This window comes from Agelaius tricolor, unplaced genomic scaffold (genome assembly GCF_023055355.1).
Source record: "Agelaius tricolor isolate 1412-34295 unplaced genomic scaffold, bAgeTri1.0.p SCAF_1, whole genome shotgun sequence".
NCBI classification, from domain to species: Eukaryota; Metazoa; Chordata; class Aves; order Passeriformes; family Icteridae; genus Agelaius; species Agelaius tricolor.
This window is the reverse complement of record NW_027269261.1, coordinates 47,124,844-47,140,092: the sequence shown is the minus strand read 5'-3', so window position 1 is coordinate 47,140,092 and position 15,249 is coordinate 47,124,844. Positions and strand designations below refer to the sequence as shown.

Below are 15,249 nucleotides of genomic sequence, written 5' to 3'. Positions count from 1 at the left end.
ATCATTTGTGCAAACTACTCTTCCTTAACAAATTCAGTATTTAGGTCCCCATGTTAATAAGAAATATATGATAACTAATCCTCATTAAAGTCTAGCAAATATATCTTAAGCTTGCTGAATTCACTTAAAGAAAACATTTCATAAGAGGAGAAAAAAATACTTTGCCTATTACTGTTCAGTAAAGCCCAGATATTTCAAGCGTCTTTAACAATGTTATACATACTATTTTATCTGCTAGATAGTATTTAGACCTGGTTATAAACCTTTTCTTTTATCATGGACATGGTCCAACAATTTGCAGCGCTTTTTATGGTCAAAGATTTGGAATCAGCTTACACAAAAGGAAAACTAAATTAGTTGTTTGGTTTTGAAACAGAAGATTTAACCTAACTGTTTTGATGCTGTTTAATTTAAAAACCTCCTACAGGTTATCTACACAAAATTATGGATTATGGCATAAATGGTCATAAAAAGCAAATTAAAGAGGCGAACTACTAATTGAAAAGTTAAAAATACACAACTATTTTTCAGTAACATCTAATTTCTCAAAATGATACAAACAAGAATAGAAGAGTTATAACAGTAACATAAAATTAGCTTTTAATCTAGGTTCTGTACCTCGCAAATCTTTCTTCATTTTGCGGAGATCTTTTTGAAAATCATCAAACTTCAGTTGTGAAGCCTGGAAGAGATCTTGTGGATCCGGAAGAGGAAAGATGCATTGTTCTCTTCCAGCATCCTGATGAATAAACAAATGAACAGTTACCTAGTGCTCATTACTTTTATTCTATACTAAAATATATAACTGAAATCCCAGGGAATATTTATACATATTTCTGCATCTTACTAACAGAAGAGCAAATTTAGTAAATTGGGCTGCTTAATCTGAATTTAACAGAGTTAATTTTAATTTTCACTCACCTCGTCAAAATTACGCAAATAATATGAGACAATGTATGATAGAAGACTTCTGCTGTTGTCCTGTATAGAAGAGGATAGAGTTTGCTGTGTTACTGAAACTCACAGAAAAAAAATCAGAAAAGATAATTCAGATAAATTAAATATTTGGTGTATAAAAAATACTTTGTTGGTTTGGTCCCTTCATTAAAAAAAAAAAAAAACCAAACCAAAAATTGAAACATACCAAAAAACCACCCAAACGACTAAGAAGCATAGTATTGCTTCTAATTACAAAAACAAATCACACCCTGAAGTTCCATTTAGTCATTAAATAAAATGAAGAAAGAGAAAACACTCATGTAACACACTCCTCATATTTTTAATTCTACCTGATTGCAAATCAAACTCTTACATTCTGAAATTTCCCAAGAAGAAAAAGAGAAATTGTTTCTGGGTTCACGTATATACAAGTTCGTTTGCAATGCTACAACTATAACCAAAGCATAGTTAAATCAAACAAAGAAAGTTTTTTAAAAAATGGAATTTGGAGGCCTGGGGGGAGTGTTGGGGGTTGAGGGAGCTTTTTAATTGCTTCTCCTCTGTAAGCTCTCTAATGAAACTTCAGCAAAAAAATCTTCCATTTGAAGAGGATTTCTGACAGAATTAAATTTTCAGATATTTTCAGAAAAGGATTTTTTAAGAACTTTCCTGACTGATCAGTCACAAATGAACTGAAAATATATCTTGTAACTGAAAGCTTAATAGTCATAATATTTCCAGCAAATTAAATACTGAAGTCTTGAGTTACCAAACTAAATTTAGTGTGCCTAATTTCATACTGATCAGAGCTCTAAAACTGGTGATGCATTGGATTTAGAGTCATTTTGAAGGAAGCTGCTCTGAAGTGTCATTCACATCACTGCTCCCTTGGTTTACCAAAGAAGCCAGCATGCAAGAAGGAAATTCCTCCATCCATTTAAAAAGGCAAATGGCTGACATGCTCTCTCAACTCAGGGTTAAAGCTCTGCTCACATCTCCTAAACCAGCAGCTAAAATATGTATGTTTAGTGACGGACCAAGAATGGAAACCAACACTTTTTTCTTGCCATTTGCAGAATTGAAGATCTTGACAGTGACTCGCCAGACAGATGTAGCAACAAATTTTAAGGCTCAAGAGTTATTGCTATAATCTGTCACATTCAGATAAGGTTTTTCATTAGCCATAGAAACTCAAAGATTGTTTCCTTGTAAACAAAGCAGGTATTTGAATGCAACCCCAAAATGATTAACTGAAGACAAAAAGTGCTGGTAACACACAAATTACAGTTTATCACTGAGCAAGAAAAAACACTACTTATCATTGTCTTTACTGAGATGACTACACTAGACAGACCTTGAATCAAGAAGTCCTTTACTCAGGTGGCTGCATGTTCCATTGTCAAATACAAACTCTGTAATCATGGTGTACATAAAGAATGATTTTTGGGTTATCCCAAATGCTCTGGATGCCTATTCAATCATTTTCAGGAGTGACATTTTTCCCCTCACAAATATTTTGAATCAGCATGGAACTCCTTCCACTTCTGTAATAAACTTTTAGCAGTAAGATCATAGCATTGTTTCTAATTACAAGAAAAGTTGAAACGATGAAGTGTACTGAAAATCAAATTTACGTCAGACTAAGAACTAAAACATAATTTTAAGTATTTTTGTTTGTACAGTAGTGAAAAGAGATGGTTAATTTTTATAATTCTACAGAAATGCATCCAACTCTAGAAGTGTGCTCAGGTAAGCATAGTAGCAAAAGAAGTCCCTTCTACATGCCTTCATAAGCTTCACACCATTCACTCAGAAACAAAGTAATTTTCAGAGATTTTAACCTTCTCAGGCCTTCAGGAAGTCTTGAATCAACTTACACTGCTCTTGACATCTTTCAGTTTTGGCAGAATATCTAGTCCAAACCCATCAGCCTGTCCTCGTGTCCTGTTTCCACCATTCATGTAATTCCCAAAGGCAAGAACCAAACCCAGAACCCGCATAACTCCTGATTCATTCTTCAATGTCTAAAATACAGAGAAAAAAATTCTGTTCAAAGTCCCATAAATATTTATGGTTTATGAACAGATTTGTTGATGTTGTGTTTAGAAATAATACTTGTATAAAGACTCAGATAAAGGAAGTTACCTTCTACTGCAACATGCAGAAGTAGAACAATGTTAATATGCAATTTTATATGAATGGAGAGTATTATCTACAAAATGGATACTTAGAAAAAATAACAGAAAATCTGTACAGTATTACCAGACATGACCTGTTAAGAAAAACAAAATAGTAATCCTTAACTGACATTGTGAATGACATATTTAATTTCACAGAAAATTCATCAACAAGTTAATAAAACACTGAGGTTGAACAATTAAAAACATTAAATAAAAGATATTACATAGTAAAACGTAAAACGGTTGAAATGGTTTTAAGTTATTAAAATTCTGGTGAAACCTGCATTTTAAAGCTATGTATTTGTTTTTCATGGGACTGCAAAATTCCAGTAATCTCTTCTGACTAGATACAACATTGCTATCTCTAGATATCAGAGATATTACTGAGTTGCACATTTCTCAACCAACACAAGGTTAGCTGAACTGGCATTCCTTTGAAAAAGAGTGATAATGGTGACTGTGAAGAGAGAAGATTTTGCTTTAACAAAAGGAGAAGGTGCACGGTTTTCCAGAGACTGATACACACTGATGGCAAAAGCATTATATAATTTAGTAGCAAAAGCTAATCTTAAAATTCACTTTGATGTTAAAGTACAATCATAAAATGTGCAATTCTGCTATCCTTCAGATTTTAAATATTTGAAATACCTAAGTAAATAAAGTGAAAACTTTTGAAATATGAGTAAAGCTTAACAAGATTAAAAATCAGAAATTTAGATTTGTTTTTTCACAGAGCACAACCTACCTCACACAGTTTCTGTAACAATTCAAGTTTGCGACGGATTGAACCAATGCTTTCTGAAAATGTTGACTGGAACAGGATGCAAAACACACGTTCTGAAAAGTTGGGAATCAGTGAGAGTTCATAGAGGAACCTGAAGAAGTGATTAAAAAAAATTATTTGAGTCACTGTCAGTAGGTACAGGCTTCGGGGGTTTTTTATACATGTTTTACTACAGAAGTGAAAGTTTTCTGAAGTGAGCAAAACTGCTCTATCATAAATAAGTTCTTACTGTTCTGGCTTATCCAAAGACTTGGCGTTTTCTTTTTCCTTGGATGCCTTGCTATGCTTTTCTATTTTTTCCAGTTCATCTGATTGTGCTCTCTGGAATAAAGGGGAAAAAATAAAAAAAATTATTTGACTGGTCAAACAACAGACAGAAATATGCCCTTGTAACAAAAATCAAATTCATAGATTTTCCTTTCTAGCATCTGCTTATGGTAATACTATAGGAGTCCACAAAGTATACAGTCCACAAAGTTTAACTATAAATAGATCTACTGGAGAATAGAATATCTTGCAAATAATAATATTGACTACTAGCAGTCTGCAAAGTATTGACTCATTCAATGATGCACTGAGACAATGATCTTCATTCCCAATTCATCCTCTTTGCTCATTTACGAGATGTTTGAATTGAAGGACTCAAGAGGAGAGTTATATTTCTCTTCACAAATTTGTTGGGTTACATTTGAATGTGATCTGATCTTTAAATATGCGTTTAAATAATACATTTTCTTAAATAAATGAAAATAGTTTTTTTTACTGCAATTTAAATTTTCTTTGGGATTTGAAAAAACACTTAGAAAAAAACCATATTTATAATGGAACTATCATACATATAATACATGAGAACTACTGCATAATTCTTTGAAGTAAAATTAATTTCATTTTTATCTTAATAGGCAAAAAAAAAAAGAGTACATATAAACTGCCAAGCTTCTTGAAGAACTCTCTGGCACACTGTGGGGTCTCTTCTTCAATATTACAATCAATAGAATCTGAGCCTCACTTTTTTTTTTTTTTCAGTGCTCCAAGCTATGGTAAATTTTTTTTTCCAAACAGTAGTACTGAAAAATTGAATGGCATGGAAGGAATAAAAGTGAAAAGAATATCTCTCCTTCTGACCCATTTTTGACAATCATAGCAGTTTCCAAGAGAGATCCAAAACATTAATCTGCCCAAGAGTTAATAAAAGTGTATCTACCTTTATTCCTTTAAGAAAAAATTACACTCATTTTTTTAATTTCTCCACCACAGAACTTGAAGACAGCAGTGAAAAATTATATTCTAATCATTCAGATAATGGCAAAGTGTAAGAAATGCTGCAACTGCATTCTCTCTTGAATGCTTTTGCAGGATTAGCAGAAGAGCTGTTTCAAATCATCATGCCTACTCCATCAGGAACCTGAAACCAGAAATTTGAGTTTGGACACTTTTTCTGAAATTGTTGAACATCTTCCCATGTGAAAAGGCTGAAAATACAGATGTGAAATAGAAAGATGAAGAGATTAAAGAGTCATATAGCAAAAGCCCTTCAGAATTTCTCTTAATACTTCAAGGAGCCTGGAAATAATGCGATGTCACCTGTCTATGATGTCACATATCCTAGTATTTAGTCAGTATTTCTGTGGATACTCTTCAAAGGTCATCTCTAAAGTTGTCTGATCTTATATATTAAATACTTCAACAGATTGGAAATATTGCAAATATATTTTTTTGTCCAGCAATAAACTTTTTTCTGGACGCAAAGAGATTAAATTTGTGGCAGTACCTGTACCAAAGATCAATAGAATAGCTGAGGTTTGAAAGGACCCCTGGAGACTGTCTAGGTGAACACTGACAAAAATCAGAGGCAGCTCGAGAAGCTTGCTCAGTATCACATCCTGCCAGGTTTTGAATATCCCCAAGGATAGAGAGCTGATGCCTTCTCTAGGCAGCCTGTTCCAGTGCTTCAAATTCAGGAGGCCCCTTATGTTGGGCATTCCTGAGTCTCGATATGTGCTCTTTACTCCCCCTCCCCAGTGAGGTATTTATTTGTACATACTGGGAAGATTCCTCTGAGCTTTCTCTTTTCAAGACTGAGCAACCCCAGCTGTTTCTCAGCCTCTCCTTGAATAACACTTCTCCAAGTCTTTAACCATCATTGCTGCTCTGTGCTAGCCTTGCTCCAATGTGTCACTGCCTCTTGCCCTGGAGAGGCCACACCTGCACACAGCATCCTAAATGTGGTCCCACTAGTGCTGAGCAGGTCACTTCCCTTGACCGGCTTGGGCCTCCCTTTATCTGCTTGTTTATATGGCATCAGGGCTAGACTGAGGCTTATTTACCAGTTTTTAATTTTAGAATTAGTGGCCATTCATAACACTCAGCTATGTGAATTCCCTACCCCAGTCTCACTTCAGTGTGGGGAAAGAAACTTAGGGATTCATCCTCCAAAGGCACTTTTCTGCATAAAGTCAAGGCAGACACAGGATCTGTGAAGATAATTACTGTAGCAATTGTTTCTTGTACAATGCTATCCTGAGAAGAAGAATGTTTCCAAGATACTAGGATCAGAAAATTTAATCAATTTTATATCCTATTGTAGAAGACCTTTCCAGAAACAGGATGAGGACTAGAAAAAGACAACTAAATGCAGAAGTATTAACTTAAATATTGCATGTGCTGTTGTGGAGAAGGCTTGGGTTTGGTTTTGTGTTAAAAATGCCAATGTAAATGGGACATGTCCACACTTAATCTAGAACACTCTTACCCAGGTGAGAGTTAAAAGAAAAAGTTTCCATCACTTCTCAAATCAGTAAGAACTCTCTTGGCAACAAGTGAAATCTACAGATTTTCGAAGCTGGAAGGATGCCAAGAGAGATAGCATTGTTCCAGTGGTCACGTCATCAGAGCCATGGAGGTCTAGGTGTGCAAATGACATGACTGTAGGAGGAGCTATTTTATTTATTCAACTTATATTTCAAAAAGTTCATGTATTCAATTTACACTGTTTTTACACTAAGTTTTTGAAAAAAAAAACACCCAGCTTTTTGTAAAAGTAAACAAGTTCTCATGCTAACAAATTAAATTAATTTCCATTATTTCTGGCCAGTCTTTAAATTATCTTCTCTCATGTTAAACCGAAGGAAAATCACTTAACATTTTTTTCATAACAGTTAAAGAGAAGTACTTTAGCATGGAGCATAAAACTAAATCGTTATTTGCAAATATTTTAGAATAAATACTCAGAGTTCTCTCTCTCACAGCCTTCTATACAGACTGAAATATTAGAGTGCTTATCACAGCAATCTATCACATACATGCATGTTCAAGCTCTTGATGTTTCTCCACCAAATCCCACGGGCAAAGGTTAGGCAGACTCCCTATTTCTTATTTAAGCCATTATTCTCAAGTTGTGTATGCAAACAAGTAACAACTGTCAGAGATGCAAAGGCTGAGCATGATCCACTCATGGGGAGGCCAGAGCACAACTCAAGAGAGAAAGTTTACACCCTTCACCAAAATCAAGAAGTTGAAGTATACAGCACAAGTTCAGACTCAAATCTGAATTTCAAGTGACTAATTATGGCTCAGGTACCCAGAATTGTGATCAATGGTACTTTAAATTCTGACAGAAAAGGAATACTGTGTCTATTGCACAGGTATTATCAAAAATAGTTTCTCAGAATTTTACCAGCTTTCTTTATTGTTAATGCCTATTTTTTCTCCAATTTACAGATGGATAATTTTTAAAAAAGCTTTTATATTGCCTTTCAAATGTGTGTCAAGAGAGAATACATTCAATAAACACTTCTCATAAAAGTCATTAACCTGATTGCATTAGCATCTCTTTGAATGTTACTGCTCCTTCTTTCCTTGATTTTTTGCTAGATATAGATATATATATAGCATCAAAAGTGGAAAAAATAATATCATGTACTAGAATTTGATATTAACTATATCTAAAATCAGACAGCAAAAATCTGAATTAAATTATTGCAAAAATATTCCACTTCAGTTTAATTCTTTTACCATTTTCTTCCAGAGTATTAATTTAGCCAGTATTTGCTCTTACCAAAGTTCATAAGGGCCCTTTTTCCATCTCACAACATAAATCTCATACATTTCCTGGTTAGCTTTTACTTTCCTAACAACAGAAGCCTAGCTCTGAGTTTAGATCAGTTTAAATGTATGGAATTTTATTTTTTTGCAAACTTGGCTTTAAAAGTTTGTGTTATATCTTTCAAAACAATGAGTGAGTTGTCTAAGGAATTTTGTCAATAGCAGATGAAACAAGGATATACAGAGATACCCTGGTTAATAATAAATACCATATTCTTTTCAAGCTGGATCATCAGAACTCAAGTATAGTTTGGCTTTGCAAAAAAAAAAAAAAGACATCGCATTGTAATTGCTAGTTTAAAATAAGAAAAAAAAATCACAAGAAATAATTGAGGAGAAAGTTTGACTCTTAAGGGCAGAGAAGTGTGACGCACTTCAGACTTGTGGATGCCCTTTCTCTCTAGCAAAGGCATTTTGAGGTTTTTGAAAGCATTGGCCTAAGTCTTTTAAAGATAAAGACAATGTGGGCAATTTACTGGGAGCCTAATTATGAAAATATGCATGTTTCTTTTGTGATGTAAAAAGGGGAAATCCATAGATGAAAGATGATAAATTATTCAATAGCATTTTTAAGCCACTTTTATACAACCGTTTTCATGACATAGCAAAGGCATAAGCAGAAGCAGACATACCTTGTTTCAGTGATGCTTAAGCCACAACCCCAGCTGCTAAGAGGCTATCTGTTTCAAAGTAAACATTCACGGATTTGCCAGTTGCTACATTTCTCATCAGAATCAATATGTCCTAACACCACACAGCAACTGGAATGTTTACCTGTCTTCTCTCTCTCTAATTATAGTGATCACCTGATTGCATTGTTATTAGAGAATTTGGAAAAGCACACTTACATGTAGTTTTATCTACAAATATTCTCCTATTAAAACTGTCTAGATATTAATACATAACTAATTATCAACATGTATTTAAACAACTCTTCACAAAGCAAGCTACACAACCACACCTAAGAGCTATTTGACTGTACAGTACAATGCTGCACTAACACAGTCTTTCTCACTTAATACAATTCAACTTAATAATATTAAATTAATTATTGATGGCTTGGGTCTTTGGTGGGGTGTGGGCTTCTTAGTTTATAAAAAGTCACTAAGATATATACAATATCTTTGTGGTTTAACAGGAGTTTAATTCCTCAGTAAACAGGAATTGAACCCTCAGGACTGTGGCTTTTGAAATTAGGGTGTGTTTAGGTTTGGAGACTGCCCAAATTTCATTCACATTTAAGAAGGGAAAGCACTATGCCAGACACATGCAATCAGAAAAAATGATTACATTCTGAAGGAAGAACTGTAAAACAAATGCTCCCATATGTTCCATACAAATCAAATAGAAAGACTGAGGACTAGTACAGTGGTATTTAAATATGCAGCAAAAAAAATTCTCAATCCAATAAAAAAACCCCTAAGAACTAAAAATTAAGTCAATGGCTAAGAAGTAAATTCTGCAAAGTTATTCCCACTTACAACACAGGATGAGATTGAGAAATAAGGGAGGAATCAAACATGCCAGGCTTTCTGGTACCACCCATTACTTACAACAGTTATTGAACAATATTGCTATAATTAGTGAAGCTAGCAAGGAAAGAAAATGCAAGGTCTGAACTGTTTTGACAAAGGGCTGAAAGGAAAAAAAGAAAACAAAAGTCAACTAAAAAGAAAGCTTGTTTCAAGACAGATTTTTATCAAAAAGAAGATCCAGGATTAAAATTCAGGTCCCCTTATAAAATCCTATTCAAGTAATATGAGGGCTTTTCTTGTAATATGTTTGGTTTTTGGTTGTGGTTTTGGGGTTTTTTTTTGTTTTCCACCCAAGCAAATACAATAAAGTTGGACTGGTCTGTTTTCTATTCAAAGCAAAGAAATATATTAGACAGTTGAAAACTTGAGTCTTTCCTGAGATTTACACATGGTATTTTCCTTGATCAGGACATTTCCTAGACATTTTCTGTAATAAGTGAAGGTAATTACAAAATGGACACAATGACATTTTGTATTTGGTTATTTCAATGAACTGCAAATTTGCAAATAATCCATTATATTAGGATTCTGAAGTATATTAGAGAGGACATTAAGTAAAAATTTAAAAAGTTTTAGCACATTATCAACATAAGAGGAATATATTTTCAAACTGATATGAAAAAACCCTACTTGTTCACAATAAGAAAGAGAAGTATGCAAAAACTGATTATGACTGCAGTATGTATTCCATACTTCCCACAAGAAAATCTCTCACATTCACACACATGTAACTTATAAAATTAATTCAAATTTTTTGCATGCTAAAAACTGCATGGCATGGAATATACATGAACTGTGTAAGGAAGCAGATTAAAAGTAATTTAAAATAAAATACCATAGGCCAAAACAAAAATTTTGTGGAGCAAAGAAGCAAAGAGTTCATAGAGATTTGGAATGGTGTTAGAAGAGGTTTTTCTTTTGACCATTATCTTTCTGGGCAGTGTTGGTTAACCTAGTTCTTCACGAATGAATAGCAAAAGTTCTTTCTAGCTCTTGTCAGACTTTTGGTTTCTTCCTGTTTTATTTAGCTCCTCAGTTTTTCTGTAAAGCGGACTAGAGCTTACTATCTCTCTTTTGGCATGTCAAAGTGCATTATTTAGAGGGACTTCATAAACCATCAAATCATTCCAAAGCAGGTGACTAAAAGCTAAATTCTAAAAACCAAATATCTGAAAGGTGTAAAATTAATTAACATTCTCAAAACCACGAGGGAAATTAAGGATCAAGTACAATAACATACACTGGCCTTCAATGCCATTCTGTGGCTCACAGCTTTACATCTCATATTTCGAAGTTCTTTGGAGGGCAAAGGGAAAGCCTCCTCACTCTTTCAAGAGATACCTAGCCAGACCCCCACATATCCAGGCACTGCACTCACAGACAGGGGCAATGCTCACTGGCCTCAGCTGAAGGCAGAAACACGCTTCTAAGATACAACATTTTGAATTTTTTACTTTACAGGCTTTGTCAAGTTTTAGAACATGCTTGAGCATATTCTGAATCCCCGACTTTACATACCTAAAGGTTAAATCTCTCGGATTATTACCACCAGACATTTATGAAGCCCCTGGAAGTTTATACTACTTTTTAATACACCACCTTAGAGAAATTCTTTTCCTTTCAAAGAATTAAAACTATTTTAGAGCAATCCCTGAAACAACAATAATTAAATGCTCCAGTTCCATAAAGAGAATAATTTCTGTTATCAAAACTTTTTTTAGTTGAGCGGGATTTTTATATTAGTGAAATTACAAAGTGAATTCAAAGGTGTGGAGTGTAAGGTTTGGTTCTATTGATCAAAGACTTCCACACCCAAGAAGCAAAAAAAAGGAGCAAAATTAACATCTGTTTAGTCATTTACAAGTTGATCGTGTTACTTATGTAGACATACATGCACTTCATAAAACACACAATGGAAATAATGCAATTAAAATACTTGGTACTCATTGCTTTTGGGGAAAATAACGTCACTTCAAAACAGGACTTCTACAAGCTTTCTGAATATTACTGATGCCAAGTAAAAATACCTTCACATGGAGACACAGTATTCCTACATTTTATGGACTTCCTCTGATTACTCACATTCTCATACAGGGCTTGCAGTGTCTCTAGATCAACCACAGAGTTGTCCAAGTTCACAACAGCTATGAAAACGAGAAAAGAAAAAAGAGTTAGTTGTTCAGGATGATAATCCAGCTGTGAAAGAAAGCTGGTCACAATACTCAGCAACAGTTTTTTATGACCTACTGGTCATACAGCTTAAGGTTTTAACTTTATTAATGCCTTGAATAGTGCAGTATAGTATAGCTAGAAACCTGGCAGAGCCAGGTGTCAAGTGTTAAAGAATTCATCTCCCTCCCCCCATACACATAAACATGATCCCACAAGTATGGCCATAGTCAGAGATCAGAGATAAGCTTTACATCAGACTTTCATGGTCCAGCTGAAAGCATTATAAAAATTTGTAAATCTGCACCACAGCCACACACACACTCACACAACAAAGCTCATTCCTGTCGCTGGTTGACTTCAGTCTTAAACTCATTAATCCATAAGTCAGCCAGTTAACTTCAAAACACCTGACAAGGGTCAAGTCTTCTATGCACTAAGCCGACACATTTAGTATAGATACAAAATATGCCTTTCCTGTTCCCAACCAATTCTGGTGCCACACACATACTGTATTTTTTTCAGCATCAAAAAACCCCAGTGGAACAGCTCAAATACAGTGATTTCTATCTACCTAACTTGGATTAAAAAAAAAATCATTAAGAGGTACACTCATTTAGAAATGGAACCCTTACTCCCCACTTGTTATAGAAACATTTCACAAGGCACAGGAAATATTTGCGCTAACTATTGAAAAATTGTTCTCAGCTAATACAAAGATTTATTTTTCAAAAGGTGCTTTTCAGTATTCCTCTTACATAGTTTTGCAAGCACAGTGACCATTCATTTAAAAGCTATATAAATCCAGTTTTCCTCATCTATATCTTGAAATTTAGAATATTGCATTAGAATATATATGATGGCACACATATTTTTGTGTTTGTGTGTGTGGTGTGTGTATGTGCACTTGCACAATAAGCTGAATAATTCCCTAAGTGAGATTAACCTAGAAATTGCAACATTGATCAGAGCTAGAGACCCAGCAACAAGTTAATTTTTGTCCCATAAATCCATGTCCTTAATAGTCACAGAGAAATTCTGTATACACTTAAAGACTACAGAATATAATTCAAGCTCATGTGTTTCTGATTGCCATCTAGAGATAGCACTCTTAGTCTGGGACTTATCATGTTTCCCCTTTCCAGGCTTGAGATATAGTTTTAGTTGCAGTTTAAGAAAATTATAAACAAAAAAGTGTTGACCTTCATTAAACTAAGCAGGTCACACTGTATCTCTAAGCAGAGCACAAAGCTAACTTTTAGGATTAAACCAAAAATAATTTTAAAATTCTTTTTCAGAAATAATGTGCGGTTTTTTTTTTCTATTTTTCCCTTACCAGAAAGCAATGTAGCAGCCTATGTAACAGTTAACAGTTCAGGAAGCAACATGATTCTTGTTTTCTTTTGGGGTAGGGGGCACATGCAAAAATCTGCTGCTAATTATTTGGGGTATTTTTAAACTTCCCTCCCTCATCCAAGTGTAATAATTGTTGCAACAGAGACTTAAAGATGCCCTCTACACAGGGCATGGTATTATACATTATATTTAATAACCCCTGTTGCTCAATAAGACTATCTGTATGCCTCAAAATGTGCCAAATTTGCCTTGTAGAACTGGACACTAAAATTAGCACGCAAATAGAAACTGGGTCGAGATAGGTTTGAGAGATCTACTTTAAGAAAACACTAACATCAAAGCCTATACAGAAACAGCTTTATTAAAGCCAGGATATATTGTGAAACTCAGTTTATACTATCTAACATTTCAGCACTTTTATGCTTATGCAATGTTTTCGTATATGGACACACTTGCAACCCTTAAACTATTTATTTGGAGTTGTGGCTGTCTTCTCCCTACTCCACCCCCCTTTCCTTCCGGAGACTGTTCGCTCCTGAGCTAAGAAATTCAACGTAAGTTCCTGCCCTGACTTTTGCTCAATGTTAAGATCACCCACAGATTACTCAGGGAGCAATAGAACACTTTTGTTTGAATGCTTGCAGGAGATAAGAGAACGCCTGGCAAACATAATGGTGCCAGGTCTGTGTACTTTCAACAAAACAGGTATGCAGAAGAGTGTACACACTTCAGGGAGCTGCTTAAAACGAATCAGTCTGAGACAAGGACATGGAGAAGTTAGATCCTAGGATATATCCTTCAAGTCTCTGCCTCCAAAGAGAAATATATTTCTGTATGTTTCATCTAAACCTGTATATGTTCATAAGTAGCACTCCAACATCTCACTAGGATTTTTCCATGTACACCTTAGGTATGCTCTGAGGAGTGAGGATATGAGCTTCCTTTCTTAGGCAAACCTGCATCATTGCCATACAGAACATAATAGATGACAAAATAAATCAGAACAATTACGTATTTAATTCCATTATCTAGGCAATTTGAACTGAAAAAAACAATGATGTCTCCTTATGTAGCCCAGCTTACTAGTTAAACATGACCCCTACAATCAGCATGACTACACAAACATCTAACCAAAGGATTCCATATGTGGTGGCAATAGAATGATGAAATGCACCCAAAGATTAATTTCCTCATATGAAAATATTTTTAGCCATGCTGTAGCTCCAGTATACTTTGATGCAAACAACTGGAGAAGGGTTTGTATTAGTCTTGCAGACGGTAGATATTCTCACCCATGTCATTGGTTTAGAAAGTAATTTTTTCATGTTTCAAAGCTGACATTGAAATTTCCTGGCCTTGACTACTATGAAAGTGAAGAATATCTATTGGCTTCCATATACACAGAAGACAAAACAGAGACACAATTTTAAAAAACCAAAAACAACAAAAAAAACCCCACCCCAAAATAAACCAACAACAAAGCAAAATACAAAAAATAAACCAAACAATAAATTATCAGAACCCTCAAGTCTTCAGGGCAAGACAGTAACGAAGCCGACAAGAAGATCAAACTTCTTGCCAGCAAATATAATTCTGAAGAGGAAATGTATGAGAAAACACCATCAGCAGGAAGCTGTAGGATGCCCAGTGTATTGTCAGGAAGACCATAAAAGGAAGTTGCTGTACTTTTTGCTTTGTTAGACAGATCACTGCTGTTGATATTCATATATCTAGGAGCACATGATCTACCAGCTGCCACCTAAACCAAAGCCAATAGACAATGCAGAAACAGCTAACCTACATTTCCCTATGGCTATGAATCTAAATCCACCAATAGTACCACTCACATAAGCTGTTAGAAAAAAGAGAACTTCTTACAGCTACCCAGTCTTTGGAAACCTTATTTTGTTCAAAGTCCAAAGCTTTGGAATTTCCTTTTAAAATGAAAAGGCCAAAATTCAGTTTCCCACTGAGTAGAATTTCAGAAAGAAAAAAAAAAAAAGTGTTATAAGCCAGACCCTTCGGATCCAAATTTGTGTCATAAAACTCTCATTAGCACAATCACATATGGATGATTTCCAGAAAATTGGTATTCAGTCTAATTCTTAGTCTTAGCCTTCCCTTTTCTCAGGGCAGGTTTCAAATTACACTCCACTTCTCTGGCCTTTTCAAGTATGCTTCC

The 15,249-nt window shown here is 34.7% G+C and overlaps 1 protein-coding gene across 4 annotated transcripts in view; it reads right to left on the bottom strand.

The window, feature by feature from the left end:
- FMN2 (formin 2) overlaps nucleotides 1–15,249 on the bottom strand; it is a 153,065-nt gene that overhangs the window by 57,994 nt on the left and 79,822 nt on the right. For all 4 annotated transcript variants that reach the window (XM_071432704.1, XM_071432716.1, XM_071432711.1 and 1 more), the window contains 6 exons: nucleotides 11,625–11,686; nucleotides 4,133–4,224; nucleotides 3,865–3,994; nucleotides 2,817–2,963; nucleotides 922–981; nucleotides 619–739 (listed from right to left, as the gene is read on the bottom strand). In XM_071432704.1, the coding sequence (XP_071288805.1) occupies nucleotides 619–739; nucleotides 922–981; nucleotides 2,817–2,963; nucleotides 3,865–3,994; nucleotides 4,133–4,224; nucleotides 11,625–11,686 (612 nt within the window). The remainder of the gene's footprint in view (nucleotides 1–618; nucleotides 740–921; nucleotides 982–2,816; nucleotides 2,964–3,864; nucleotides 3,995–4,132; nucleotides 4,225–11,624; nucleotides 11,687–15,249) is intronic.